General features: G+C 44.8%; 1 protein-coding gene across 2 annotated transcripts; it reads right to left on the bottom strand.

Annotated features, from left to right (window-relative positions):
* Positions 1–899: 899 nt before the first annotated feature.
* Positions 900–22,617, bottom strand: LOC132460643 (sodium/potassium-transporting ATPase subunit alpha-1). 2 transcript variants are annotated; one of them, XM_060055437.1, is made up of 21 exons: positions 22,480–22,616; positions 20,648–20,749; positions 19,613–19,714; positions 18,765–18,878; positions 17,136–17,270; positions 15,957–16,074; positions 15,155–15,423; positions 14,323–14,631; positions 11,227–11,361; positions 10,199–10,391; positions 9,499–9,674; positions 8,809–8,945; positions 7,352–7,502; positions 6,573–6,741; positions 5,874–6,028; positions 5,084–5,207; positions 4,019–4,164; positions 3,309–3,439; positions 2,747–2,848; positions 2,372–2,463; positions 900–1,159 (listed from the first exon to the last, which is right to left on the bottom strand). In XM_060055437.1, exons 3-21 carry the CDS (start codon positions 19,694–19,696, stop codon positions 1,131–1,133), a joined length of 2,769 nt encoding a protein of 922 aa, XP_059911420.1. In that variant the 5' UTR covers positions 19,697–19,714; positions 20,648–20,749; positions 22,480–22,616; the 3' UTR covers positions 900–1,130. The 2 variants fall into 2 exon arrangements, with proteins under 2 accessions (XP_059911420.1, XP_059911421.1); XM_060055438.1 differs by lacking the exons at positions 900–1,159; positions 2,372–2,463; positions 2,747–2,848 and having other exon boundaries at positions 3,379–3,603; positions 3,896–4,164; positions 22,480–22,617.
* Positions 22,618–26,599: the final 3,982 nt, after the last annotated feature.

Raw genomic sequence — 26,599 nt, 5'->3', positions numbered from 1 at the left:
AAAAGATCATATTTTTTATATAGAATGTCTTAAAAAGTATACAATATTAAAGAAATCTGAAAAGAAGAACGCGATTCTAAGCTCTTTTGTCAAATTCTAAAATTTGAATTGAGTCTCTGGGTGAAAAATTGAGGAAGGAGATAGGTCCCAAAGTTTGTAGAGAATAATAAAGAAAGAAAGAATAAATCTCATGAAGAACAATAGTTGAGCCCTGCATGCAGCACTGACCTTAATATATATACATCCGATATTATACTAATATCTCTCCCTCTCTCTCTTGGTCTATCCCCCTCTCTTGGTCTCTCCCTGACTCTCTTTTTTTCTCTATCAATCTCTCTCTCTCTTTTAAACTGACTGACTGAAGAGCGAACCCTCCTCACCTGGTCTGAGTCTGATTGGACTCTGGGGCTTGGGGAAACACACACAGGTACTTCAGATAGACACACACACAAACACATAAGCAAAAAATACACTCCCAGGATATACATGGATGAGTTTCCTCACACACACCTCTCTCTCCATCTCTCTCTTCCTCTTTCTCTCTTATTCTCTCTCCATCTTTCATCCTCTCTCCATCTATCTTAAGGTGACCCTTAGCAAGGCACCCCACCATAACTGCTCCCCGGAAGGTTGCTAGTTCAGTGTCGAGGTGGATAAAAAGCGGCTGCTAAACGCCCTAATTGTATATGTAAAAACGTGGATCTCTCTCTCTCTCTCTCTCTCTCTCTCTCTCTCTCTCTCTCTCTCTCTCTCTCTCTCTCTCTCTCTCTCTCTCTCTCTCTCTCTCTCTCTCTCTCTCTCTCTCTCTCTCTCTCTCAGCATCTCTGATCGCATCAGAATATCACCCAAAAATAAATTAAAATAAAGACCACAAAATTCATTCTCAAGAGGCAGTCAAATATTAGAAGCAATACCGTTTTTATTAACAACCACAATCACATGAAAAAGACGTTATTCACGCATCTACAAACAGTATTGTCTTGTGTGTGTGTTTTAGGTGTGCGTTTGCACGTGTGTGTGTGTGTGTGCTGCTGGTGATGGAACAGTTTGGAACAGATTTGTAACACAGCAGTAGCAAAAATAATGCAGTACTTGTTCCTCTCCTCGGTACGGCAACATGTTGTGGGGACTTAGTAGTAAGTCTCCTGTTCCACCCAGCCTGGAAGGAAACAAACAAAGAAGAACAATTAGACAAACAGGTTGAAGGAGAACATTGTTTTATTAATACTTAAAAAACTCAGTTAAGTAGGTAGTACGAATAAAATAAATAATTTAATCACAAATGTATCCCAAAGTCTAACGTAAGCTTGTAAGAAGCAATATGGTTATGAAAAAAATATTGGATAGAATTATATGGATATAAATAATAATGATAAATAATGTAATACTATGATATAATGTTTAATCATAGTAAAGGTAGCATAAAACCACTGCTCAAATTATAATTACAATGACGCGCACCAGAAAGTAAGATATCGTTGTTTTCGACGATGTAAGTATGTTTTTTGAATACACTGTATGCACCATCACACACACATTCACACACCGGCACACACACACACACACGCACACACACACTTTGTATACAGCTCAGTGGGTAGGGGATGTTGCGACTTCCGATCCCCTAGGGGTAACATGTGCCACAGCCCAGTGATCTGGGAGGAAGCCGGCTCCGACCGGATTAGCCTGTGTGAGCACCATGAGCTAATGCCCATGCACCCGAATAACACCCACACTCACACTCACACACACACACAACCCTCCGCATGTACACACACGCACACACCATCAGACACACACGCACACACCATCAGACACACACACACACACACACACACACACACACACACACACACACACACACACACACACACACACACACACACACACACACACACACACACACACACACAACACCACCGCCACACACACACACTGGTTGATGTTGGGAAGCGCATGAACAGTTCGAGTGTTGGTAGAAATTGAAGTTCAATTTAAGACCATTATGAACACAATTTAAGACCTATTGCACCTCCATAGCGGCAAAAAAAAAGTCCCAGAATGACTTGCAAAGTAAATCAATGAACGTTTTTTTTTGCTGAATTTTCTAGGCACATATTTATATACCGTTTATTTTTAATGACTGTTTTTATAGCACCACCTCATTAAGGGAGGTCTGTTTTTAAATGACTATTATCGATTACTTACTTAGGTTCCAGTAATTTCCACAATGACCCCTTTTGTATGTAAAATTTTATTTTTTATGTGACCAATAAAAAACGTTTAAAAACCAGTGTGTGTTTCTGAACGCAGGACTGTGAAGAAACACCCAATCCTGCTTCCTGTCGGAGTGTGTCACGGTGAGACTTACCTCCTGGGTTTCGTCTGAGGATGTATCTTCTGCCTTCATCATAAACGAAGATGAGGAGGGAGTAGGGGAAGGCGCAGAACCACCATGAGGGTCTGGGGGAGAGAGGGGGAGAGAGGGGAGAGAGAGTGTGAGGACATGATGGAGGGACATGAGAATGAGATGGAATGGATGGTGGGTGTGTGTCTGTGATTGTGTATCTGTGTTTGTATCTGTCTGTGTGTATGTGTATCTTTATCTGTTTGTGTGTATATATATATATATATATATATATATATATATATATATATGTGTTTCTGTGTGTGTGGCTGATCTGTTTGCGTGCGTGTGTATCTTTGTGTGTGCGTGTGTGTGTGTGTTTGTGTGCGTGGTACTCACTTGAGGGGGTACATTCTCAGTGCTACGTCCATCCCGGGGCAGTAGGACAGGAAGACAGCCAGGGCAGTCTCCTCGAACAGTCCGAAGATCAGGATGCGGTTCCTATGGTAACCAGATGACACATGTCACAACGATGCACACACAACATTCCAGGCACAGTACACAAGTTACACTACGGTCCTGACTATGCACACACAACATACGTACTGCATAGCCACCCCTCTCCCACCCCTCCTACTTATTGTGTGTTTGTACGTCCTGGCACTTAATGTACACACTTGTTGTGTGTTTTACGTCCTTGCACTTAAAGTACAGACTTCTTGTATTTCGTGCTTAGTTATAGTACTTAGTTGTGTAGCGTCTTACCCTAGTTATCAAACACACACACACAAACAAACACAAGATCTCTTCCTCCTCATTAAGAGAGTATATTCCTGCTCTCTGGGGGGCTGGGGTAATGGGGGGGGGGGGGGGGGGGCGTCATGAACACTCTGCCTTCTTATCCCTTTGAGCCTGTACCTGAGATTTTACTAATAAAGTTCCCGGTGGTAGCTCTACTCACTTCATCCCCTGCTGTAAGATGCTGTTTCTTCTGGTCTTGCAGATGATGAGATCAGCCCACTGGACCACCACGATACTGGCAAAGAACGCCGTGTGGCAAGTAAACTCTACGATCTTTCTGCGTTCGTACGTCTGGTCAGAAGAAAAACGAAAAAATGAATCGTTAGGAGAGGCATTTTGAATCATTTGCAACGTTGCGAACATTCACATTTTTCGGTTGGCTTTTTCTAGTCAACCAGTAGACTGAGCTGGCAAAAGGGTATTTTAATTAGCATCAATGCTAATGCGATGCTAACGTAGCATTAGCATCAACGGCAAGCGAAAAAACAACCGCTTTACAAGGCTACGGATAGCACTACACTGAGCATAAAACGTAGCTCTTCATGTTCTATCGTTAGCCTAGCATACACAGCAACACAGCCGTGGCATAGAGGTTAGCATAGCCATACGGACCCATTGTTGTCTGTAGCCCTTTTTAACCTATTGTTAGCCTAACATAGCAACACAGCAGTTAGTATATCCACTCACCCAAGACCCTCGCCCATTTCAACCTATCGTTAGACTAGCATCGCAAAACAGCCACGTTAGCATAGCAAGTAGCATAGTCGCACTGACCCAAGTCCCTCTTCTTTTTTGACCTATCATTAGCCTAGCACAGCGCACATATCGCAACACATCCATTAGCCAAGTGGTTAGCCTAGCCTTACTGACCCATTGCTGGCCGTAGCTGTCTTCCAGGTCGTTGACCATCTTGTCGTCCCAGTAGACCCTGATTCCCAGCAGGTCCATGGGCAGGAAGCCGTTCTCAGCCAGGATCACAAAGTAGGTGAAGAAGCCAGCGACAGCCTGCATCATACCTGGAAGATACAGAAGAGACATGTGTTAATTGGCGGATAGTTAATTGATTAATTTACTTCATTTATGCATTATGCTTAAAGCATTCCCTATTAATCGCCTGCATTATACCTAGCAAATAGCAAAGAAACACATTTGTTATTTGTTAATTTTTCATTGATTAATTTACATAATTTAAATACATTCCATAACATAGCATAGTAACATAGCACTTAGCGTAGCACTTAGCGCCCATGTCCCAAGTTGGACACTTTTTTCGACCTATTGTGTAATTGACTAAGTAATTGACTTCATTTATGCATATTCCATTAATATATAAAACAATGTATTTTTGTGTTTTAGACAAGAGCTGTATTTCAGAAACTCAACTTGCATGATTACTTCCTGATAATCAAACTGAGTTTTTCATGTATGTCTTTGCACTGACTGCAATACCCCAGATGTACCTCTAGGGGGCGACATGCCACTGGTCAGATCGACCTTGGCCCAAACAGTGACTAGAGCCTGCAGCCACTGACTGGGAGGTGACTGACTTTAAGCATGGTTCACAGATTAAACAGCACCAGTTTAAGAGAGGCATATTCTCACAGTGGTGGGACTGGTGTTACTTGTTACCTCAACCAGAGGAAGATAGACTTGGGGAACTAGGGTTCCTAGGTAGGGTTCTAAGGGATGGGTAATCATGGCTTTGGTAACTAGAGGGTTGGCCCTAGCACTACACTGAGCATAGGACGTAGTTCTTCTTCATTCTATCGTTAGCATAGCATAGCAACATAGCAGTTAGCATAGCAGTAAGCGCCCCTGACCCAAGACCAGTAAACTGACGAAAACATTTACAGATTTGGATGTAGGCGGATAAAAAATAATAAAAAGAAAATCGGGAAAAGTAATCAGAATTCCCAGGTGTAGTAAAGTGTTTACCTATCTGTCCGTAGGCGATGCTGATGAGCCTCTCGTTGACCAGTTTGTCTGTCTTGGGGTTTCGGGGCTGTCTCTTCATGATGTCACTCTCTGCCGCCTCGTAGGCCAGGGAGATGGCTGGAACCTGGGGAGGGGGGGGATCAGATTCAGATTTAGATTCAGATTCAACTTCATTGTCACTGTACAGAGCCTTGTACAGAGACAACGAAATGTGGTTGGAGATCTAAACAGTACTGCAAAATAGCGGTTAAGGTGTGGTTTGTGCTGTATGATCGTCATATTGTGCAATATAAGCAGAGTATAGTTAAATAATAGGCTGGACAGGAGTAGTGAATACAAAAAAAGTTTAATAGGGAAGTCAGAGGTAAGTTCATACCAAAATTAAACCTACATTAACACACAATATTATCTATAATTAAATAGATACAGAGGGAAATACTTTTATTGAAGTATTATTCTATTTTAGTGTGTGAGTGTGTCTAATGTTAACATATTGAACTCCTGATTATACAGTTCACATGTATACAGAGACTGAAACTATCGTCATGGCTGTTTTCTTAAAATGTGTCTTTTGGACTGTATTTTTTTCAGAATTGTATACTTTTTATTGTGTGAGTGTTAGTGAGCATTGTTTTAGAGCCAGCATAGGCAAATTTCGTTTTATGGATCTACTGCATAATGACAATTAAAGTCGATCATCTATTATCTATTATTATGGCTCGATCGTGTTCAACCCTGTGGAACTGGGTTGTATTTGATCACCCTTCGATTGGCCGATGGTCTCGCTCACCATGTCTGTTCCCAGGTCAATGCAGAGGATGGTGACCGTGCCCAGGGGCAGGGGGATGTTGGCGATGATGAAGAGGAGGAAGGGTGAGATCTCGGGGATGTTGCTGGTCAGGGTGTAGGCGATGGACTTCTTGAGATTGTCGAAGATCAGACGACCTGTAGGCGGGATGGAGCCGTGAGTCAATTGGGTAAAGAGTGTGTCATGAGGAGAAATTACAAGTCTCGAGACAAGTTTACAAACCAAACACCAAACTAGACAACAGAACACGTTGCTCTTACTTGGGTTCTCTCAACGGACTGCATTTATACCACGCTTTTCTGATCACTCAAATCCCTTTACCATAACAGCCTGACATTCATTCACTCACACACATTCACCAATTCACACACACATTCATACACCCATTCACACATTTACACATGTTCATCTATTCATATACACATTCACACACACATTCAGACACACATCCACCCATCCATACACACATTCCCCATCCATAGACACATTCACACACACTGCAACAGCGGAGTCGACCCCTTAGGGCGACAGCCAGCTGGTCAGGAGCAGTCAGGGTGAGGCGTCTCGCTCAGGGACACCTCGAAACTCAGCTAGGAGGAGCCGGGGATCCAACTAGCAACCTTCAGGTTACCAGCCAACCCGCTCTACCTCCTGAGCCACATTCATTCTGTTCCCACTCACCCTCTTCCACCCCGGTGACGATGGAGGCGAAGTTGTCGTCCAGGAGGATCATGTCGGCCGCCTGCTTGGAGACGTCAGAACCGGCGATCCCCATGGCAACGCCGATGTCGGCCTTCTTCAGGGCCGGGGAGTCGTTGACTCCATCACCAGTTACCGCGACGATGGCTCCCTGCAGGGTTTGGGGAAGGTTTGAGATGTTGAGCATTGAGCATTGGGATTCCAACCTTTGTGTTCCAAGGTGACAAGATCTTTCAGAAGGATGTCATCCTGAGCAGCTTGCTCAAGGGTGGCATACGACAGCCAGGCTGTGAGCACTGGGATTCGAACTTGTCAGCTTTCATCAAAAAGTTTTTCTTCTGACAAATCTTTCATCCAAGTTGCTTTTGATAAAAGCGTCTGCTGAATGCCCTACATGCAAATGTACATTTTCCCTGTCTTTCGCTGGATTCTGGGTTCCCTGTCTGTCTCTCTTTCTGTCAGTCAGACTCTCTGTCTGTCAGTCAGGCTCTCTGTCTGTCTGTCTGTGCTGAGCTGTTTAACAAAGTACTGAATGAAGGCTGGGTCGTCATCTTTCCCTGGATTCTCGGTTCTGGATTTCCTTTCTCTGCATGTCTCTCTATCTGTCGGTGCTCACCTGTTTGACTCTGGGTTCCCTGTCTCTCTTTCTGTCTGTCTGTTGTAAGTCGCTTTGGATAAAAGCATCTGGATCAAAAACTAAGTACACCCACCCACCCAACCACACACCCACACACCCACATATGGGGGTATATGGGACTCACCTGTCTCTGGCAGCCCTCCACAATAATCAGCTTCTGCTGGGGCGAGGTCCGGGCGAACACGATCTCGGTGTGGTGCATCAGGATGTCATCCAGCTGTTCGCTGGTCATATCCTTTAGCTCTCCGCCGTGGATCACACAGGCCTTGGCGTCTCTGGAGAGGAGGAACGAAAACACGGGGCGGTGAGACATTTACATTTTTATCCAAAGCGATGTACAACGGTTCACACACTCATTCACACACCGACGGTGGAGTCGACCCCTCAGGGCGCCAGCCAGCTCGTAAGGAGCAGTCAGGGTGAGGCATCTCGATCAGGGAAGAAGAGAAGCCGAGGATCCAACTAGCAACCTTCAGGTTACAAATCAACCCGCACTAGCTCCTGAGCTTCTGACAGTAATGGTGGCGAGGAGACACCGTTTGATGGGACGATGTTCACTTACATTTCCGTTTCCGTTTAGGTCATTTAGCAGGTTATCTTACTTCATGAATCGCTCTGATTCCTCCTTGCATAAAGAGATAAATGCGTTCTTGGACCGAAGCAACATAAAGGTCGAGACGTTTTGTATTTTAGTTGATCGTCAAGTTACTTTGACGTTTATTTCCGTGTTACTATAGATGTTTGTGTCCGTCTAGGTCAGGGATGGGCAACTTTCATGATAAAGAGGGCCACATTTTTCATCATAACCATCGGAGGGCCACATGACTGCACACTTCTAACTAAACGTGAGCTGAGAGAAGCTACACAATTTTGAATTTGGTAGATATGATTTCCTGTATTCTGGTGCATTTTGGGGATGGCCACTACCTAAAAAATTATCCAGAATCATAACCTATGTACGGTATGTTAATTGAACCAACATACATTCATTTCATGTTTTCCATGCTCAAACAGCCACATGAATGGTCAGTATTTTTATCAGTGCAAAGGGCTCACATACATCATCATTCAATGAAGTCAAAAAACTGAAAAACAGTGGCCCAACATTAAGTGCAACAACTCAATGAACTCAAACCCAACAAGCAGTTGTAGTAGTTGTAGTGGCGACTTAAGTGGATATCTTTAATGACTGATATCGCTTCTAAGCAAACGCATGGGTTTGCCTTCAAATTCTATGAATTCTTCTCATCTTTCTTGACCCAGTTTTCTGTAACTCGATCAATTATGATTATTCTTTTTTTTTTTTTTTTTTTTTTTTATTATGTGCGGGCCTGACTGAGTGAGGATGCGGGCCGCACTGAGTGAGGATGCACACATCTAGGTGGGCCGACCACTTGTGTTGTCACTTAAACACAGGAAGAGGCAGAGTTTCAAACAGCTTGATCACACTCACACCTGGTGGTATAATATGAGACTTTTGAGTTCAAACACGGTCGACGATCGATCGGAAAAACTGCTTGATTCTTCTATGATCGGACGAAATGACGTATAACGTACGGCATCGATTTATTGTCCACGTACCTGGGGTTGACTTCGGCGACCGGGACATTCAGGCGAGCGGCGATGTCCTCAACGGTCTCGTTGCCCTCGGAGATGATGCCGACGCCCTTAGCGATGGCCTTGGCTGTGATTGGGTGATCACCGGTAACCATGATAACCTGAGAAGAATTGGGCAATGGTCAGACTATGATTCCGATAATTGTTAATCCTACTCAAATAAAGTTTAGCTCCATTCATAAACACCCTTATCCTAAATCCCTTCGGATAAAATCACCTACTAATTATGGAGCGTCTACTAATTACTAATAGGTAACCAAGACTCAAAACTATCAACACAAATCTAATTTGATATCTTTACTTAAGGACTTATTATGTGGACGTATTGGACCATGTAGCTGTGTATAATTCTCTAATTTAAATCCAAAACTGTCTTTTAATTGTGTGTAAATTGTGCATTTTGTTTGTATGAAACGTGGATGTATTGTCTGTTCCATGCGGCCATCTTGGCCAGGTCTCTCTTGAAAAGGGATTTTAATCTCAAGAGATTTGAGATTAAAGAGGTTAGAAATGTACGACACAAAGAAAATGTGTCACATAACGATCATCCAAAAAGCGAAACATCTCAAAATTTACGTCACTGCGGTCCAAGAACACAAGAATCTTTTCTGAGCGAGCAGGTATCGTTCCTTTAAAACTCAAGAGTCTCATTACCTTGATGCCAGCGCTCCTGCACTTGCCCACAGCGTCGGGGACGGCGGCTCTGGGGGGGTCGATCATGGACATGAGGCCTACGAAGCACAGCTTCTCCGTGGGGAAGTTCACCTCCTCCGTGTCGAAGGAGAACCCCTCTGGGAACTGATCGTCGGGAAGGTTGTAATGGCAGAAGCCTGGAGGAGGTGGGGGAAAAACATGTTTGTGTTGAGCTGGTTTGGATGCTCATACGTCGAAGATTTAAAACCAAGCGTGTTATGGGTAGGTATAGCACAGAAAACTAAAGGGGAAGACATTGTGTTTATTATATTTAGGACCATTTATGAATTGAATTAGTAATTGACATGTCATTCCAAACAATTTAATTTCATGTCATTTCTTAATTTAATTCATAAATATTTTAACTATACAACAACAAATCCATGGTAAAATATTTATTAATACAAATAAATAAAAAATATATGTATATTAAACCAGTGATTTGACTTTCATAAGTCCTTGAGAGTTCCTTTAATTGTTGATTCAAACTAGTGCCTAGACCGGGAATTCATTGTAGTTCTAAAACTTTTAAGAGTTCCCATCGTCCATCAACAACTTCAGTGTCACATTATTAATTATTTATTTTTCGCATGAAGGTCCTCACTGTGGGGGCCTTTAGCATTATCAGTAGTAGTACTGTAGCGATGCATCAAACCCTTACCCAGCACTCTCTCTCCGAGGCCTCCCAGCTCTTCGTAGGCGTTCTGGAAGGACTCCTTCATCTCCTCGTCGAGGGGCTGCTCCTTGCCCTGGATCAGGATGGTGGAGCAGCGGTCCAGGATCCTCTCCGGGGCGCCCTTCATCACCAGGATGGACTTGGTCTCGCCGGGGGTGGTGTTCTTATGGATGGAGAGCTGAGGGGCGTCGGGGTGGAGAGAGAGAGAGAGGGTTTCTTGTTAGAGGATTGAGCCGGTTTGTTGTTTGATCTGCTTGATTGGTTAGAAAAGGAGCAGGATGCGATTGAACTGTTAAAAACACCTTTGCTGATGCTCGCCATTGCGTTGATGCATTGCTTTTTGATGACTAAATGTATTCATGATTGTAACTTAACATTAGTTCATAACATAACATAACACTGCATATCAAATACGCATGTTAACTTGGCTGTTTGATACAGTGTTTTCTTACACTGTTTTTATGCACTGTTTAAGCATGTAAATATTGGCTTGTATACTATTCTTCTTGTTTATTATTGTCCTGCGTATATATTATTTGCATTTTATACTTTTACACATATTTTACTTGTTTTTAACTCTAATTCTATATGTAACATGGTGTCTATCTATCTGATTGTTACCGTTTCAACCAACAGGCTGCACTTCACTTCACCTGCCCGAAGGGGTCAGTGGTGAGCAGGAATCACTGATTCTTACATGTGTCCCTTTAAAAGAGGAACACAGCTCTTCCCTTCACCTGACAGAGGGGATCAGTAGTGAGCAGGAATCGAATGATTCTTAGATGAGTCCCTTTAAAAGCGTGACACAACTCTTCATTTACACCCACCAGAAGGGGTCAGTGGTGAGCATTAATCACTGATTCTCAAGGCTCAGTTAGGGTTCCAGGTCGACGCAACGCAAGGGTCTTTATTTACCCATTACGTCCTTGCGGACCCTTCTTACGGACTCTCCTTACGACCACCACAAGGGCCTGACGCGCGCCTCCAAAACTAAACTTCGAAACACACGTTACCTGGTACTTGTTGGTGGAGTTGAAGGGGATCTCGCAGAGCTTGGTGTACTTCTCCCTCATGCCCTTCACGGAGCCACAGCACAGCTCGATACACTTCAGCAAGGCGGACTCGGAGGCATCTCCGGCCACGTCTCTCTGTGGGCAAACAGGACACACACATTCGGAATCAGTGGGTAAATCGCAATGAATTAAAAAATTCACAAATAGTAATAATAATAATACATTTGATTTTTATTATTCCACCTGATGCCAATTACTCAGTCTCCTACTATTGTTTTGCGATTATTATCATTTTTTCTCTTTATCTTGTTTCTTTTTAATGACTTTTGTGTACCTTTATAAAATGTCGTTGAGCGCCGTGAAAGACGCCTTAAAATCAAGTTTATTATTAAAAAAATATTATTATTATTTCAGGGTGCCTTTCAAAACAATTAAAGGTTGCCTTACAGTTAAGACAAGCAAATACAATTTAAAAACACGAAAAATTAAAGTAAAGTTAAACAACGGAACATTTTCATTAACCCTAACCCTAACTTTGCTTTCTTTTACTCATCTATTTTATTTAATTATTTCATTTTAGTATCTGACTATGTTTCAATGTAAAGCACTTTGAGTCTGCCTCGTGTATGAAAAGTGCCGCATAAAAAAAGTTGCCTTGCCTAAATTGGCTGGTGGGTGGAGTTAAGTGGGCTAGGCCGGTCTGAACAGGTGAGTTTGATAGATTTTTTAAAGGTGGGGAGAGACTCTATAATACGGATGGATAGTGGGAGAGAGTTCCAGAAGCAAGGAGGGACAAATTCAAATTCTGCTTTGTCAAAGCTTTAGAGCTTCTTCAGCTCAAACTGGCAATGCTCTGTAAACAAAGACGAAGGACGGCGTATTTAGTGCGGGATTTATTTCCTTATTAGTGCAGATGCTTTGATCCATGTTTTTAACAAGGATAAACGTCTTTCTAAATCTCTCAGAACTTCAAACATGCTCCCCACTCGAAGGCACCATCTGGCCCTATCCTATATAACACAAATGTTATGATATTATCAATTATAATTGTACATCTCTTTCTCCCTCGTTTGTTTACGCCCAAAGAAATCATGAACAGACGGGATTTGAATCCAATTTGGATGTGAGTACCGGGCCGCATTCCAACTCTTTGACGCCAGCACCAGACGACTCGCTTTGGTGCCCTTGCACACTTTATCGAACTAATCCATGCAACTAAAACCAAGAACAACAACACCTTTGTTTTACGATTTCTTTTTGAAGGTTTTATCCTTTTTATTGTAGGTTCCGACCAAGTAATTTGATTGGACAAGAGGCATTCCATGAATGCTGATATAGAGTATAACAGAACTGGGACTTTTAACTATACATGTATCACTCCGCTTTACAGGTGTTCTAATAACCGTTAATGTTATTAACCATCTAGTGTGTTTATATGTTGCTTGGCAACAGTTCAGTACCAGTCGCGGATCTATTTGTGTTGGCGGAGCAAAATAAATCATTAAATGAACAAAAAAAATCATCATCTGTCGTTGATTATTACTGTTAGCTAATAAAAGGTGCTGGTAGAACTGTTGTATAAAAGCAATTTCATACTCGAGATCGTGCTGTTGTACTGAATATCAGCAAGGCTGTGATTATCTTCGGCAATCGAAAAACAGCCTCGTACCTACGGCTGAATCACAGCTGTGATGATATTCAGCACAACAGCACTCCCTGTCGTGTGATTATTGCTTAAGTATGCCAGGAAGGTATGTGAGAGTTAAGGGAGGACAGGCAGCAAAGGACCAGGGCAAGAATCAAACCCTGGTCGCTGCGGTAAGGACTGGGCCGTAATGGTACCTGCTCTACCTGGTGAAACACTGGGGCGCCCATGAACAACATCATCTTAACAAAGAGCGTCCAGGAATAACTATTTATCGGACTCAGCATGGACTCTGAGGAGAATGGAAGCGTTCCATAATGGATGTCTCTGACGAATAGGCCAGATCTTTTGGCCTCATACGATCTCCAACAATGACCTGTACATGAAAACGGGAACCCGGAGCATTACCAAGTCGACTACGAACAGAAGCCTGAGATGGCTATGTGTTGAGGATGCATCACAAAAGTCGCCTTAAGATGGATTGCCACTAGGCAAAAGAAAAAACCTTGGAGGCTGAAAACCACCCGGTGCAGAACTGTGGCACAAGAGCTAGAACAGATGAGAGAGGCACTTTATGCTGCCAGGACCCGAATGCAATGGAGAGTGCTCATTGAAGCCTTATGTCTCACAGGGGACGAAGAGGAGTCGTATTCATATCCTGGAGTCAACAGTGTTCGTGATGTTGACATGATGCTATCATTAGTGCGTGATGTACCCCTATCACCTGACAGATCAGCTCACACCCCTCACATGCATGCCTTTTATTCATAATCATCCTCCGATTTACCCAGCTGCTCACCCTGCAACCAAATCTCCTTTCAGCGTTGAATCATTCACAATCTTTTTGTGGTGGTTTCAAAAGGGGTGCGTCAGAGCGCGAAGCTTAGCGGGTTTGTCTCCGCAAACAAAAGCGTGCTCCACGGTTATTGTTTGTTTAATATTGCATAAACGGCGGTGGAGTTACGTTCAGGCAGGGCTGCTCGGTTATGGAAAATATCATGACCACGATTATTTTGATCAAAGTTGAAATCACGATTATTCAAACGTTTATATTTGAGTTTGAAAACGTGATGCATTTGTTAAATTTCCCCTTGAAAAAATTACACAGAATGTTCAAGAAGAAGTGTTCAAATCGAAAATACTGCACAAATATGTGTTCTGTTCTGCAATAAGTGTTCTGCAATCTCTATAAAACATTTAATGAATTAAATAAAAATACTCTTTTTAAACTTGATTATATTAGTTTGGAGATCGTTTGACCCAAAAATCGAAATGACGATCAAAATTCGAGACATAAACATACAATACAAAAAACCTTTCATGTGTAAAAAACATCTACCTAAATTTGTATTAATCCTTAACGTTTCAACTTGATTATATTAACTAGGAGATCGTTTGACCACAAAAAGAAGAAACCACTATTAAACCTTGATGAATCTCAGAAACCCTACCTTCAGGATGGGGACGTTGGACTGCTCTGCCAGGAAGACCGCGCGGTTACACAGTCCGGCGATGCGGGCCAGGGCAGCCCAAGACGCGGAGCTGCGGTCGAAGGAGGTGCCGCTCTGGTTCTCGGTGGTGTCCGCCTCGTGGATCTGGTTGTCGAACCACATGTGGGCCACGGTCATCCGGTTCTGGGTCAGGGTGCCGGTCTTGTCGGAGCAGATGGTGGAGGTGGAGCCCAGGGTCTCCACAGCCTCAAGGTTCTTCACCAGGCAGTTCTTCTTGGCCATGCGCTTGGCGGTCAGGGTGAGGCATACCTAGGGGAGGGAGGGAGAGTGGACGTTTAGCTAATGGCTAGATATTCTGTCACAACTCAGGTTTGAGTTTTACTCTCCATCTTTCCCTCCTTCTCACTCCCCCCTCCCTTCTCTCCCCCGCTGTCTCTCTCTCCTCTTTCTTCTCCCCCTTCCATCCCTCAGTTTTTTCCTCCCACTTTCTCTCCCCACTCCCTCGCTCCCTCTTTCTCTCTCCCTCCCTCCATCTCTCTCTCGCCCCTAGCTTACCTCCCTCCAATGCTCTCTCTCTCCCACTCTCCCTCTCTCTCTCTCTCTCCCTCTCTCCCGATTTCTCTCCGCACCCACCCTCCCCCCCTCCATTCATCTCTCTCCCCCCCTCCCACCCTGCCCCTCTCTCTCTGTCTCCTCTCTTCCTCTCTCTCCCCCCCTCTCTCTACCTCCCTCCTCCTCTTTCTCCCACCCTCTCTCACCCCCACACTCCCTACCCCCCTCTACCCCCATCCTCCCTCCCCCCCACCCTCCCTCCATCTCCCCACAAACCCACCGTAACGGTAGCCAGCAGTCCCTCGGGGACGTTAGCGACGATAATGCCGATGAGGAAGATGACGGCCTCCAGCCAGCCGTACCCCAGGCAGAGGGAGAGGATGAAGAAGCTCACGCCCAGGAACACGGCCACACCCGTGATGATGTGGATGAAGTGCTCGATCTCCTTGGCGATGGGCGTCTTCCCGCCGTCGAGGGAGGAGGCGAGACAAGCGATACGGCCCATCACGGTCCGGTCGCCGGTGTTGATCACGATGCCACGGGCAGTGCCTGGGAGACGATGAGAGAGAGGGGGGGAGAGAGAGAGAGAGAGAGAGAGAGAGAGAGAGAGAGAGAGAGAGAGAGAGAGAGAGAGAGAGAGAGAGAGAGAGAGAGAGAGAGGTGTTAAGGTAAAGTTATGGTTCCACGTTGACGAAACGCAAGGGGGTTTACAGACCCGTTACGTCCTTGCGGATCCTCCTTGCGTCCACCGCAAGGGCCTGACGTGCGCCTCCCAAAAAGTGTAACCTTGCGTCAAGGCAACGCAGCAGCAAGGGCTGTGACTGGTCCGCTAGCTACGTCATTTCCGGGCAAAACCACTTTTTCCCAAACAGCGCAATTTTTCAAGTGTTTGGGGCTGTTGGCTGCGTGTACGCTTTTTTGAGAAGATGGAAGATAGAATGGACCAAATTTAAGAGTTTCTGGTGGAGGAAGTGCAGAGATATCCGCACTTGTGTCTATGATGTGTCATCAAGAATCCCCCCCCTCCCATTTCATATCGATTTCTGCAGTTCTTTTCCCGTTGCTGATTTCCCTCCTCCTACCTTCGACACAGTTGGTGGAGAAGAAGGCAATGTTCTTGGTCTCTAGAGGGTTGTCGTTGGAGAAGTCTGGGGTGCGCGACTGGGGCTCAGACTCTCCGGTCAAGGAAGAGTTGTCCACCTTTTGTGATAAAAACAAAATGGAGGCAAACAGAGAGATTTAGGGTGTTTAACAGACGCTTTTATCCAAAGTGACCTACGACCGTTCACACACCGATTCAACCGTGTAAGGCACAAACGAGCAACCCTACGTCTCCTCTACATAAGCCTTTTAGACCAATTAGATCATCTAAGAAGACCTCAGTTAATTATCCCTAGACTAGAGTAAACACGAAACATGGGAAAGCAGGATTTAGTTACTATGCAACAAATCGCTGGAATAATCTCCCTGAGGATTTAACTGTGACCTCTTTAAAACAAGGCTGAATACTTTCATGTTTGCTTTAGCTTTCGGCTTAACCTTCAATACACTGCACTTTCTACAATGCATTTTTTATTGTATGACGATGTTTCTATGTGAAGCACTTTAAGTCTGCGTCGTGTCTGAAAAGTGCTGTATGAATAAAGTTGCCTTGCCTTGCCTACCTCCTGACAAATATAAAGAAATAGCTAACAAGAAACCCAAAATAGGTTGGTGTCTGACTGATTCTCATTTCATTGCCCCAACAGCATGTGTGAGCAGATTTGCGATCAGGCATTCGCTAAAAGTTTCCAAAACAAACACTGCCGTTAGAATAGAGGTAAACAGGTCGGTGTTTGAGGTGGAGTGAGTTGGGGCCGTGCTGCTCTGAATGAGATAAGAGTATATATCAAAGTCAGTACAAATGTAAAAGGCCTTGCATCTCCGTAGATTATCTTGTTCCTATTAGTGTCCATTACTTATAATGTGTATAATGTGATGTCCATTTCTTGTCCCCAGTAAATAAAGTGAATGACGTTTCATGTTTCACCATGGCGATCTCTCGCTCAAATTTTCTTTCTCTCTCCCCATCCCTCTCTCTCACTGTCCCTCTCTCTCTCACCCACTGTCTCTCTATCCTCTTTCTCTCTTCCTCTCTCCCACCTCCCTCCTTCTCTCTCTCCTAACCCCCTCCCTCTCTCCCCTACTCCTTCTCCGCCTCCCCCTCTCTCCCACGCTCCACTCCCTCTCTCCCTCCTCTCTCTCCACCTCTCCCCCCTCACCTTGCAGCCGTGAGCAGAGACGATACGCAGGTCAGCAGGGATCCTGTCTCCACCCTTGACCTCCACCAGGTCTCCCACCACCACCTCCACAGCGTTAATGCAGTTCTTCTCTCCGTCACGGACCACCAGGGCTTGCTGGAGAAGATGAACATGGTCTTGAATTCAAAATGGCTGACATGTGTTGGCCTATTGTCAACAATATGATTTAATAATAATTATAATAGTAATATAACCGTCAATCAGCAGTTCCATATAGTTATATCGATATCAATATTACTTTATATGCTTTGCATCAACAGTATTAAGGAAAATATTCATTCAACAGGGTTGTGCTGTCAATACCACACACTTTTAAACACCTAACACTTTATTACAACCTTCTTCAGTGCATTTATGAACTCACATCAATGTTTTGAAAGTTTTGAACTGCTTTTTATTGTTAAAGTACATCAAAATGCAATATAATATGTCCCGCTTCGATCCAAACATAGTGTATAATATCGCTGCGCTCAACTGTTGGAACTGCCCTGTGCCCTCCTTGTGTTTGGAAAGTTCGGTGAAGTTCCCGTTCACGTTGTATTCTCGCGATACCTTTACGTTGTATTCTCGCGATACCTTTACGTTGTGTTCTCGTGATCATGCTCGTGATCCCTTCACTTTGTATTCTCGCGATCCCTTCACTTCGTATTCTCGCCATCACCACGGGAGGCGTCGCCAAAAGCAAGACAATGCGAGTCTACGCCAAACCACGCGAGAAGTCTGGCAGGCGCATCCTACTCGAAGGTTGTGTGGCTTTAGCTTCTGCACAGTAGCTAATCTACATAAGTAGATGATATTTTATGAACTTAGGCCGGGTCATAAAATATATCAAATAAAAAGAAAAAACAAATAACCAATGACTCAGCTGTGGAGAGCAGAGGTAATGTCAGTGTAGGAATTCAAGTTTACATATATCTACACCCAACGCACACGTTAGGGATTCGAACTAACGTTAGCTAACAGGAGCGTTAGCGGGCTAACGTTAATAACAATAATTTAACAATAAATTATAATAAAAGTAATCAAAGCTACTTAAAGAGCCATAAACATTCAAATCACTGACTATGGGACTGTTGGTGTGTGTGCGTGCGTTTCAAAGGATAATTTAAATTTAAAAGTATAATGACAATACCTTAACAAACGAATATGGAGAGAATACTTGAATTGATTAATTTTCAATTTGTGATAAGTCTGTAAAAGAATGTAGATCATATATCTTAAATTAGAAGTAACATACTGGTTTGTCCACTACGCTGCAAACGTTTACAAATGTTTTATAAACTGATCAACCTCCTCAGACCCGAATATTTTCATCCAACATTAAAACTACCGAACTGTACGCATGAAATCTCAGAATTGTTAATACTGGTACCTAGCCACTTTATATTTTATATATTATTGATAGTTTATATTGATACCGTCTTGTCTTGTTTGCCCAGTTTGTCTTTACTTTAGCATTTACTTTGGCGTCTGTTTTTTTTTTTAGTACTAAAAAAACTGATCCCCTTTCGTTTCATTTCTCAACCCAGGACTTTCTCAGGGGTGAGAGGATGATGATGATGAAGGTGGGAGCGAGGTGGGGGACTGTACCTGAGGCACCAGGTTCTTGAAGGAGTCCATGATCTTGGAGCTCTTGGCCTCCTGGTAGTAGGAGAAGCAGCCGGTGATGATGACCACGGCTGAGAGCACCACGCCCAGGTACAACTGAGGGAGGAGAGACCATGGGTTAGGGTGAGGGAGGAGGAGAGAGAGAGAAAGAGGGGGAGAGCACCACGCCCAGGTACAACTGAGGGGGGAGAAAAAGAGAGAAAGAGAGAGTGGCTAGCCCACTGTTTCAGATGGATTTTCGAACACTGATTTAAAGAAATGACATGAAAATGAATGAATGAAAGAACTGTTATGAGCTTTGTAATAAAATGTTTAAAACTTGAAAAATGTGGTTTAGGGTTCAATCGCCCTTTAAGGCAATTGACAACAAGGCCTGGACAATAAAACAATAAACAATCAATTATCATATTGTGATAGACTTTTGATCAAAATCAAACAAAATCATGTTAAATATATATCAATAAGAGACTGGACCACCACATCTATCAGCTGGGTATGTTACACAAACACGGATCCATACCTATTTACAATATTTGAGTGTTTTTCATTGTTCTATTGACATTGGAGTATTTATCAATGAAGAACAGTGGAAGGTCATATTAAGTGTTTTAATCCAGCATGGTAATTCCTAGTCTTTTTAGGTCCTTCAAATTCAATAGTTGTCGATATTGATCAATATGATCAAGTAATATCGTGATATGTTTTTCAGCCATATCGCCCAGGCCTACATTCTATATATTCTACATCGCTAATTTTTAACGGATATATCAAAACTTTGTTGTGCTAGCTCTGGGTTAGCTTTTCGCAGGAGTTTCGGAAAGCGCTCTTACGTTATCGTTGGCGGGTTCGTCTTCAGAGGCGGCCTGGATGCCGTAGGCCAGGAAACACAGCAGAGCTCCGATCCACAGCAGCATGGAGAAGCCTCCGAACAGCTGGGAGGAAGACACACATCCAGAGACAGGGTAAGACTCCGTTGTCGACTTCGACATATCTGAACCCGTTTAGAAAATATCCCCCTCCATCACAATCCTTTCTCTCCCCCCCTCTGTCTCTCTCTCCTCTTTCCCTCTTCCCCTCCCTCCCTCTTTACCGCCACCCCTCACTCTCCCTACCCCTCCCTTCATGTTTTCTCCTCTCCGTCCCTCCTCCATCTCTCCCTCTCTTCCTTTCCCTCCCTCCTTCCCTACCCCTCCCTCTCCCTCTCTCTCTCTCCCCCTCCTTCCATCTCTCCCCCCTCCATCCCATCGTCCTTCTCCCTCTCCCCCTCCCTCTCTTCCTCTCTCTCCTACCTTCCCTCCCCCTCTCTCTCCATACCCCGCCCCTTTCTTTCTCTCCCTCCCTCCGTATAAAAAACGATCAGAAAAATGTGTGTCGATACCGGATCTTTACCTGGCGATCTTTACCTATCAAAAAAGATACCTGGCGCATCCTCCACAGATAAGCGCAGACAGTGGAAGACCCGTCTCTAACTAACCAGAAAGTTAGACACTTTAATACCGTTAATCAGTCTTAGTGCTACACTCAGTGTCAGAGGAGAGTCCCAGTTGAATACCAGAGATATGTATTCTCTTCCCTATAGAAATCGTATGCAAAATTTATGTTGTTCATTATGCAAGTGTGTGTGCGGCGCGTGTATGTGTTTTTTTTGTGTTCTTTTTTTTGGTTTAGAGAAATATGTTCTTAATATGTTGTTATTGTACTTTATGTTCTTAAGGACCCCCTTGAAAACGAGATGGGTTCATCTGAAGGAGTCATTCCTAATGAAGAAATTTGAACTAGGCGTTTGAGGAGTATCCCAGTGAAATAGGAGAGATATGGGGTTGTAGATGCAGTTGGATCATGATTTAGCGGTTATTTCTTCGTACCTGTCTGCAGAACTTGACCCATTCCGGTGTGGTAGGGGGCGGGGTCAGGGAGTTTGGCCCGTCGCGGGCTAGAATCTCCTTCGCCCTAGCCCCGGAGAGACCCTGGAGGGGGGGAGGAGAGGAGGAGAGGAGAGGGGAGAGGAGGGGAGGAGAGGAGAGGGGAGAGGAGGAGAGAGGAGGGGAGGAGAGGGGAGAAGAGGAGAGAGGAGGGGAGGAGAGGAGGGGAGGAGAGGGGAGAGGAGGGGAGGAGAGGAGGGTAGGAGAGGAGGAGGAGAGGGGAGAGGAGGAGAGGGGAGAGGAGGGGAGGGGAGGAGAGGAGGAGATAGGAGGGGAGGAGAGGGGAGAGGGGAGGAGAGGAGGGGAGGGGAGGAGAGAGGAGGGTAGGAGAAGGGTGAGAGGAGAGGGAGGAGAGAAAGGGAGGGAGGGTGAGTGGAGAGAGGCGAGGGGAGAGGAGAGGAGGATAGGGAGGAAAGAAGGGGAGGGAGGGTGAGAGGAGAAAGGGGAGGGGAGAGGAAAGGAGGAGAGGAGGAGGAGGGAGAGAGGAGGAGAGGAGAGGGGATGGAAGAGGAGGGAGGGGAGAGAGAGGAGAAGAGAGAGAGGAGGGAAGGTGAGAGGAGAGGAGAGAGGTGACGGAAAGGAGGAGGGAAGGGTGAGAGGAGAGGATAAGAGGGGAGGAGGGGAGAGGAGGAGGAGCAATCAAGTTATTTTTATTCTGCATTCAATTAGTGTTGCACCCCCACACCTTAAGCTACCAAGTTCGATGCCAACGTCATCAATCGCTCAGAAGCCTGGATGACATGTAGCTGTGTCACTCTGCCTGCTTTGGATAAAAGCGCCTTGTCTCAGTGACTAAACTTAATAGTAAACCATTTGAAGGTAATTGAATGTTTGCGCTCAGTGTCGTTCCCACTCGCCTTGCAGATAAGCCAGCGTGACAGATGGGATGGATAGATGTTCTGAAGGCTGTAATTTAGTGTTCAGAAGTCGTTCATTACGCTAATCCTTAAATGAAGCCTTTCCTTGCTTCGACAACACGGGTGCAACAGCAGACATGGCCGTAACTCCAAAGGCTCAGTTATGGTTCCTCGTCAACGCAAGGCAAGGGGGTTTACGGAACCACTACGACCTTGCGGACCCTCCTTGCGTTCAACGCTAGGGCCAAGGGCAAACCAAAGTGACCTTACGTCGAGGCAACGCAGCAGCAAGGGCTCTGATTGGTGTGCTCACGGAAACCCGATGCAGAACCACAACAAGTTCACGACTGCGTGGTCGTTACATTGCGTCGACGTGAAATCATAACTGAGCCTTTACGTTTTTAGACACACAGTGTCTTTTGGAGAATGAAGGGGAAAAGCCTGGGATCTAAACATTCCGGGGAAGACAGGAACATGGCTGTAATCTTTATTTAGTCATTCTTGCCGGACGGTTTCCACACCAGGTTAGGGGGGGGGGGTTCTGTTCCCTTGGAGAACAGGAGGGGTCTTTCCTCTCTTTCTTTTGTTCGTTCAGATATCTAGTGGTGGATCACACACACACAACACAAACACACACACACACAAACACACACACACACACACACACACACACGCACACCCACACACACACACACACACACACAACACAAACACACACAAACAGACACACACACACACACACACACACACACAACACAAACACACACACATAGACAAACACACTGACACACACACAGACACACAAGCACAGAGACGGACAGACACGGAGACACAAACACACACACACAGACAGACACACAGACACACACACACGGACACACATACACACAGGGACACACACACGGCATATGAACTTACCCGGGTCAAGTCGGTTCCATATTTCCGATGGAGTTCGTCAAGAGTCAACTTGTGATCGTCCTAGGGAGAGAGAGAGAGAGAGAGAGAGAGAGAGAGAGAGAGAGAGAGAGAGAGAGAGAGACCGGGAGAGAGAGAGAATGTATTAATGAATGAATACTTTATTCCAGACTCAAAGTTCCATATAAAATACAATACAAAAACAAGGTCAACATAGAGAGAGAGAGTGAGACAGGGAGACAGGAAGAGGGAAGGAGAGAGACAGAGAGACAGAGTGTGAGAGAGAGAGAGAGAGAGAGAGAGAGAGAGAGAGAGAGAGAGAGAGAGAGAGAGAGAGAGAGAGAGAGAGAGAGAGAGAGAGAGAGAGAGAGAGAGAGCAAAGAAAGAGAAAGGGAGAGGGTGAGAGGGAGCGAGCGAGTTTTGGTCAAAGTCATTACATAACATCGACACAATCCCTCCTTATCGTCCGAGGAGTGCAGACAATGCATAATAATCTCTTTCAAAACGTTTCCCACGTCATTTCCCACCAGCTACGCAGTGAAATGCAACATGTGAGATATGGACAAGGGAGAGAGGGAGATGGAGGGAGGGAGGGAGGGAGACAGAGAGAGAGGGAGGAAGGGAGGCTAGGGGAGAGAGAGAGAGAGAGAGAGAGAGAGAGAGACAGACAAAGAGAGAGACAGAGAGACTATCGAGAGAGAGGGAGGGGGGGAGAGAGAGAGGAAGGGAGAGAGGGAGACAGAGGGAGAGGGAGGGGGGAGAGAGGGAGAACCAGAAGGGGAGGGAGGGGGGAGAGAGAGGGCAGGAGGGAATCTAGGGGAGAGATAGAGAGGCTAGGAGAGAGAGGGACATAGACAGAGAGGTAGAGAAATTGACAGAGAGAGAGAGAGAGAGAGACTGAGAGGGAGACGGAGAGGGAGACGGAGAGGGGGGTGGGAGGATTATGTGTGTGTGTGTCCTTTGATCGGGGGGCCCAGATCAGTGATCTTTCAACATTCCAGTCCACCGCGATGTAGGGCAACTTGATTATGAGTTCTTGGTCCTAGGCCGGCCTGAAAGACTACAGATCCCAAGGGGAATGTACAGCGACTGTTTGTGAGCATGACTCATTTTGGGTTCCTCATTTTGAATCAGGGCTGCAGCAAAACTAAGGTGTGCGCTTTGGGTCAAAGTTCAGGCCGGGCCGAGGTGTTGAAGTCTTAAAGACATGGAAGGAGAGGAAGCGAGAAAGAGAGGGTGAGGTGGGAGAGAGAGAGAGAGAGGGGGGGAGGGAGGGAGGGAGGGAGGGAGAGAGGGAAGGAGAAGAGAGAGAGAGAGAGAGCAAGAGAGAGAGAGAGAGAGAGAGAGAGAGAGAGAGAGAGAGAGGTGGGAGAGAAGGGCTAGGGGAGAGAGGGGGAGAGGGGGACTAGGGAGGAGAGAGAGAAAGTTTGAGGGAGAGAGGGAGGCTGAGGGAGAGGGAGAGAGAGGGGGATTAGGGCAGAGAGAGAGAGAACTAGAGAGAGAGGGGGAAGGGAGGAGTTTTTTAAACTCTCAGACGGTAGCGTTCATTTTGTGGCTTCAAACTTATTCTGTGGTGAGGAAAGCTAGACTGTAAAAGGACTTTAAATGAAATACTATCGCTGCTTTCACTCAAAGTCCTACAACTTTTACTGAGCTTTGGCCCGACCCCCGAAGCGAGAGTTTAGACAAGTGAATCATCTTCCACCTAACCCTAATCCCATGATAAGAAGGGCTATTAAGTTAGCTCTGATCTTAACCGCTAACCTCCTAACTGTGTGGAATATTGCCGGTTAATAATTACGGTCAAGTCCTTGAGGATGGGTCAAGTTTCAACACTTACAGGATAACGGGAAGAAACTTGTTCGGTGAATGATACATGATACATGATACATTCACACACAGCCTGCTTGCAACACTCTAATGACTCCATTAAAGTTCCCTTTTACCCTTAAGTAACTCCTTAATAGATGTCCTACACATCCCTAATAAATAAACACCTATCAATACAAGATTAGTAAGTACAGTTTTACCCTAAAGGAACTCCCTACACATCCCTGCTTTAAACACCTCTAAATACTCCATTAAAGTACAGGTTAACCCTTAAGAACCACCTTAATACGTGTCTTAAACACCCCCCGCTTCAAACAACCCCTCGTAATAAAGAGTACAGTTTTATCCCTTCAGAAACTCTTAAAACACACATACTTCGTTAAACAGTCAGTGTTCAGTGGTGACCTTTGACCTCAAGGGAACAGCCTTGACCCAAACGCAATGAGTTCCGATAAAGTACACCCACTAGCAAACCATTAGCCTCATCAAAGTTAATCGGGCACTATTCTTTCACTGGCATTCTTTTTTGGACTTTGTACACACTTTGTACAAATCGCTAAACCAGCCTGCTCGGGGTTGCCATGACTGCAAAGTCTGACACTTTTGTCCTTGGGCCCGGACTTTGATGTTTCTCTGAGTTGCCGCGACGATGATGATGGAGCACTAAACTTTAACGTGTAAGCTGTATGGTAAGTGAATGAGTAAAACCCGGCGCCGCGAGCTTGTCGCTATCATGCTAGTTTTAACATGTTTTAACATTTAACATGTTTTGACATCATGTCCCCCCAATGTAGATAGCATTGAAGCTCATTTTAAATGTTAAGAAAAGGCTTCATGTATATATATATATATATATATATACATTATGTAGCCTGTAAAATGTAAGATTAGCTTCAGTGCTATCTGCAAGGGAACATGAGGTAAAAATGCACGGGTACCTGAGCAGGTACATGTATGGTTGCTCGAGGACTTTGAAGTGGTCTGCGGAGAGTAGCATGGAGGGCAATAACCATTAATTGGCAACTTTTATAACCTTATGATAAAACAGACCGACTCACCAAGGCCTCTCTATCACTCCACACCTTTCTCTCTCTCTCCCCCCCCTTTCTCTCGCTCTTGCCCTCTCCCCTTTTATATCACTCCACTCTCACTCCCCTTCTCTAGTCACTCCCCCCCCCCCCTCCCTCACCCCCCCTCTCTCTCTCTCTCTCTCTCTCTCTCTCTCTCTCTCTCTCTCTCAGTCTCTCTCCCTTTCTCTCCCTTTCTCTCCCTCTCTCTCTCTCTCCCCCCCCTCCTTCTTGTCAACCTGTGGGCTGTTGTTTTTTTTTATGAGGGGGATAAACCAGTTTAAATGACAACCGGACCTGCTTTGAGAACCAGTTTGGTGTGGGGGTGGGGGGGTGTACTCACAGATCTATCCTGTTCTTGCAAACGGCTACTACCAATGTGCCCTTAAGAAAGCTGCAGCAACAACACATGCAGGATATACAGTGCTTTTTAAATAAAAACAGCAGAAGCGACAATAAAAACAATAATGCATGCATTAAGGCCTTAATCTAACTATAACTCAAACCATAAACCATCAACCTTACTATAACTATAACCATAACCCCTAATCATAACTATAACCATAACCCCTCAACCTAACCTTAACTCGAACCATAACCCTAAAACCTATCGATAACTCAAACCATAACCCCTAAACCTAACCATAACTAACGATAACCATCGCTGAAGTCATGGTCGTTTTTAGATTTACATTTAGCGCATTGTTGTATTCAGGGCGATAGTCATGTTACTGTGGACTAATGTCTGTTAGGGAAGATTCAACGCACTTCTGGAAGGCACCGACTAGGAGTAAAACAGGCGTATTGTTGGAATCGAATTGGCTTCGTAATTCCCCCCATAATAAAAAGACCTGTCTCTCTTCTCATGTGGGTCTATCGCTTGTGTTTCAAAAACATGTGCACCGCGATTTAGATAACGCAAGGTTCTGGTTATTCGAGTTGCAAAAACTAAAATATTCAATTTTTAACCACATTTTAACGACACCGCTGGGAGTTTTAAAAAGTGAAAGTTTAATTAAGTTGCATAATAAAGCAAGTTTACTGTTATTCGGGTGACACAAACTAAAAGGGTTAACATTTAACCTTCTCAATGACACCGCTGAGTGTTTTAAATCAGTTAAAGTGTAATTAATTGAATTGAATAATGAAACAATCGTACAAAACTTCCGCACAATTATTTAATAGTTTCACAACCAATTTAAACAACGCCACCAAGTCGGCCCTTG

The sequence above is a fragment of the Gadus macrocephalus genome, chromosome 7 (genome assembly GCF_031168955.1).
Source record: "Gadus macrocephalus chromosome 7, ASM3116895v1".
NCBI classification, from domain to species: domain Eukaryota; kingdom Metazoa; phylum Chordata; class Actinopteri; order Gadiformes; family Gadidae; genus Gadus; species Gadus macrocephalus.
This window is presented reverse-complemented; position numbering and strand designations above follow the sequence as displayed.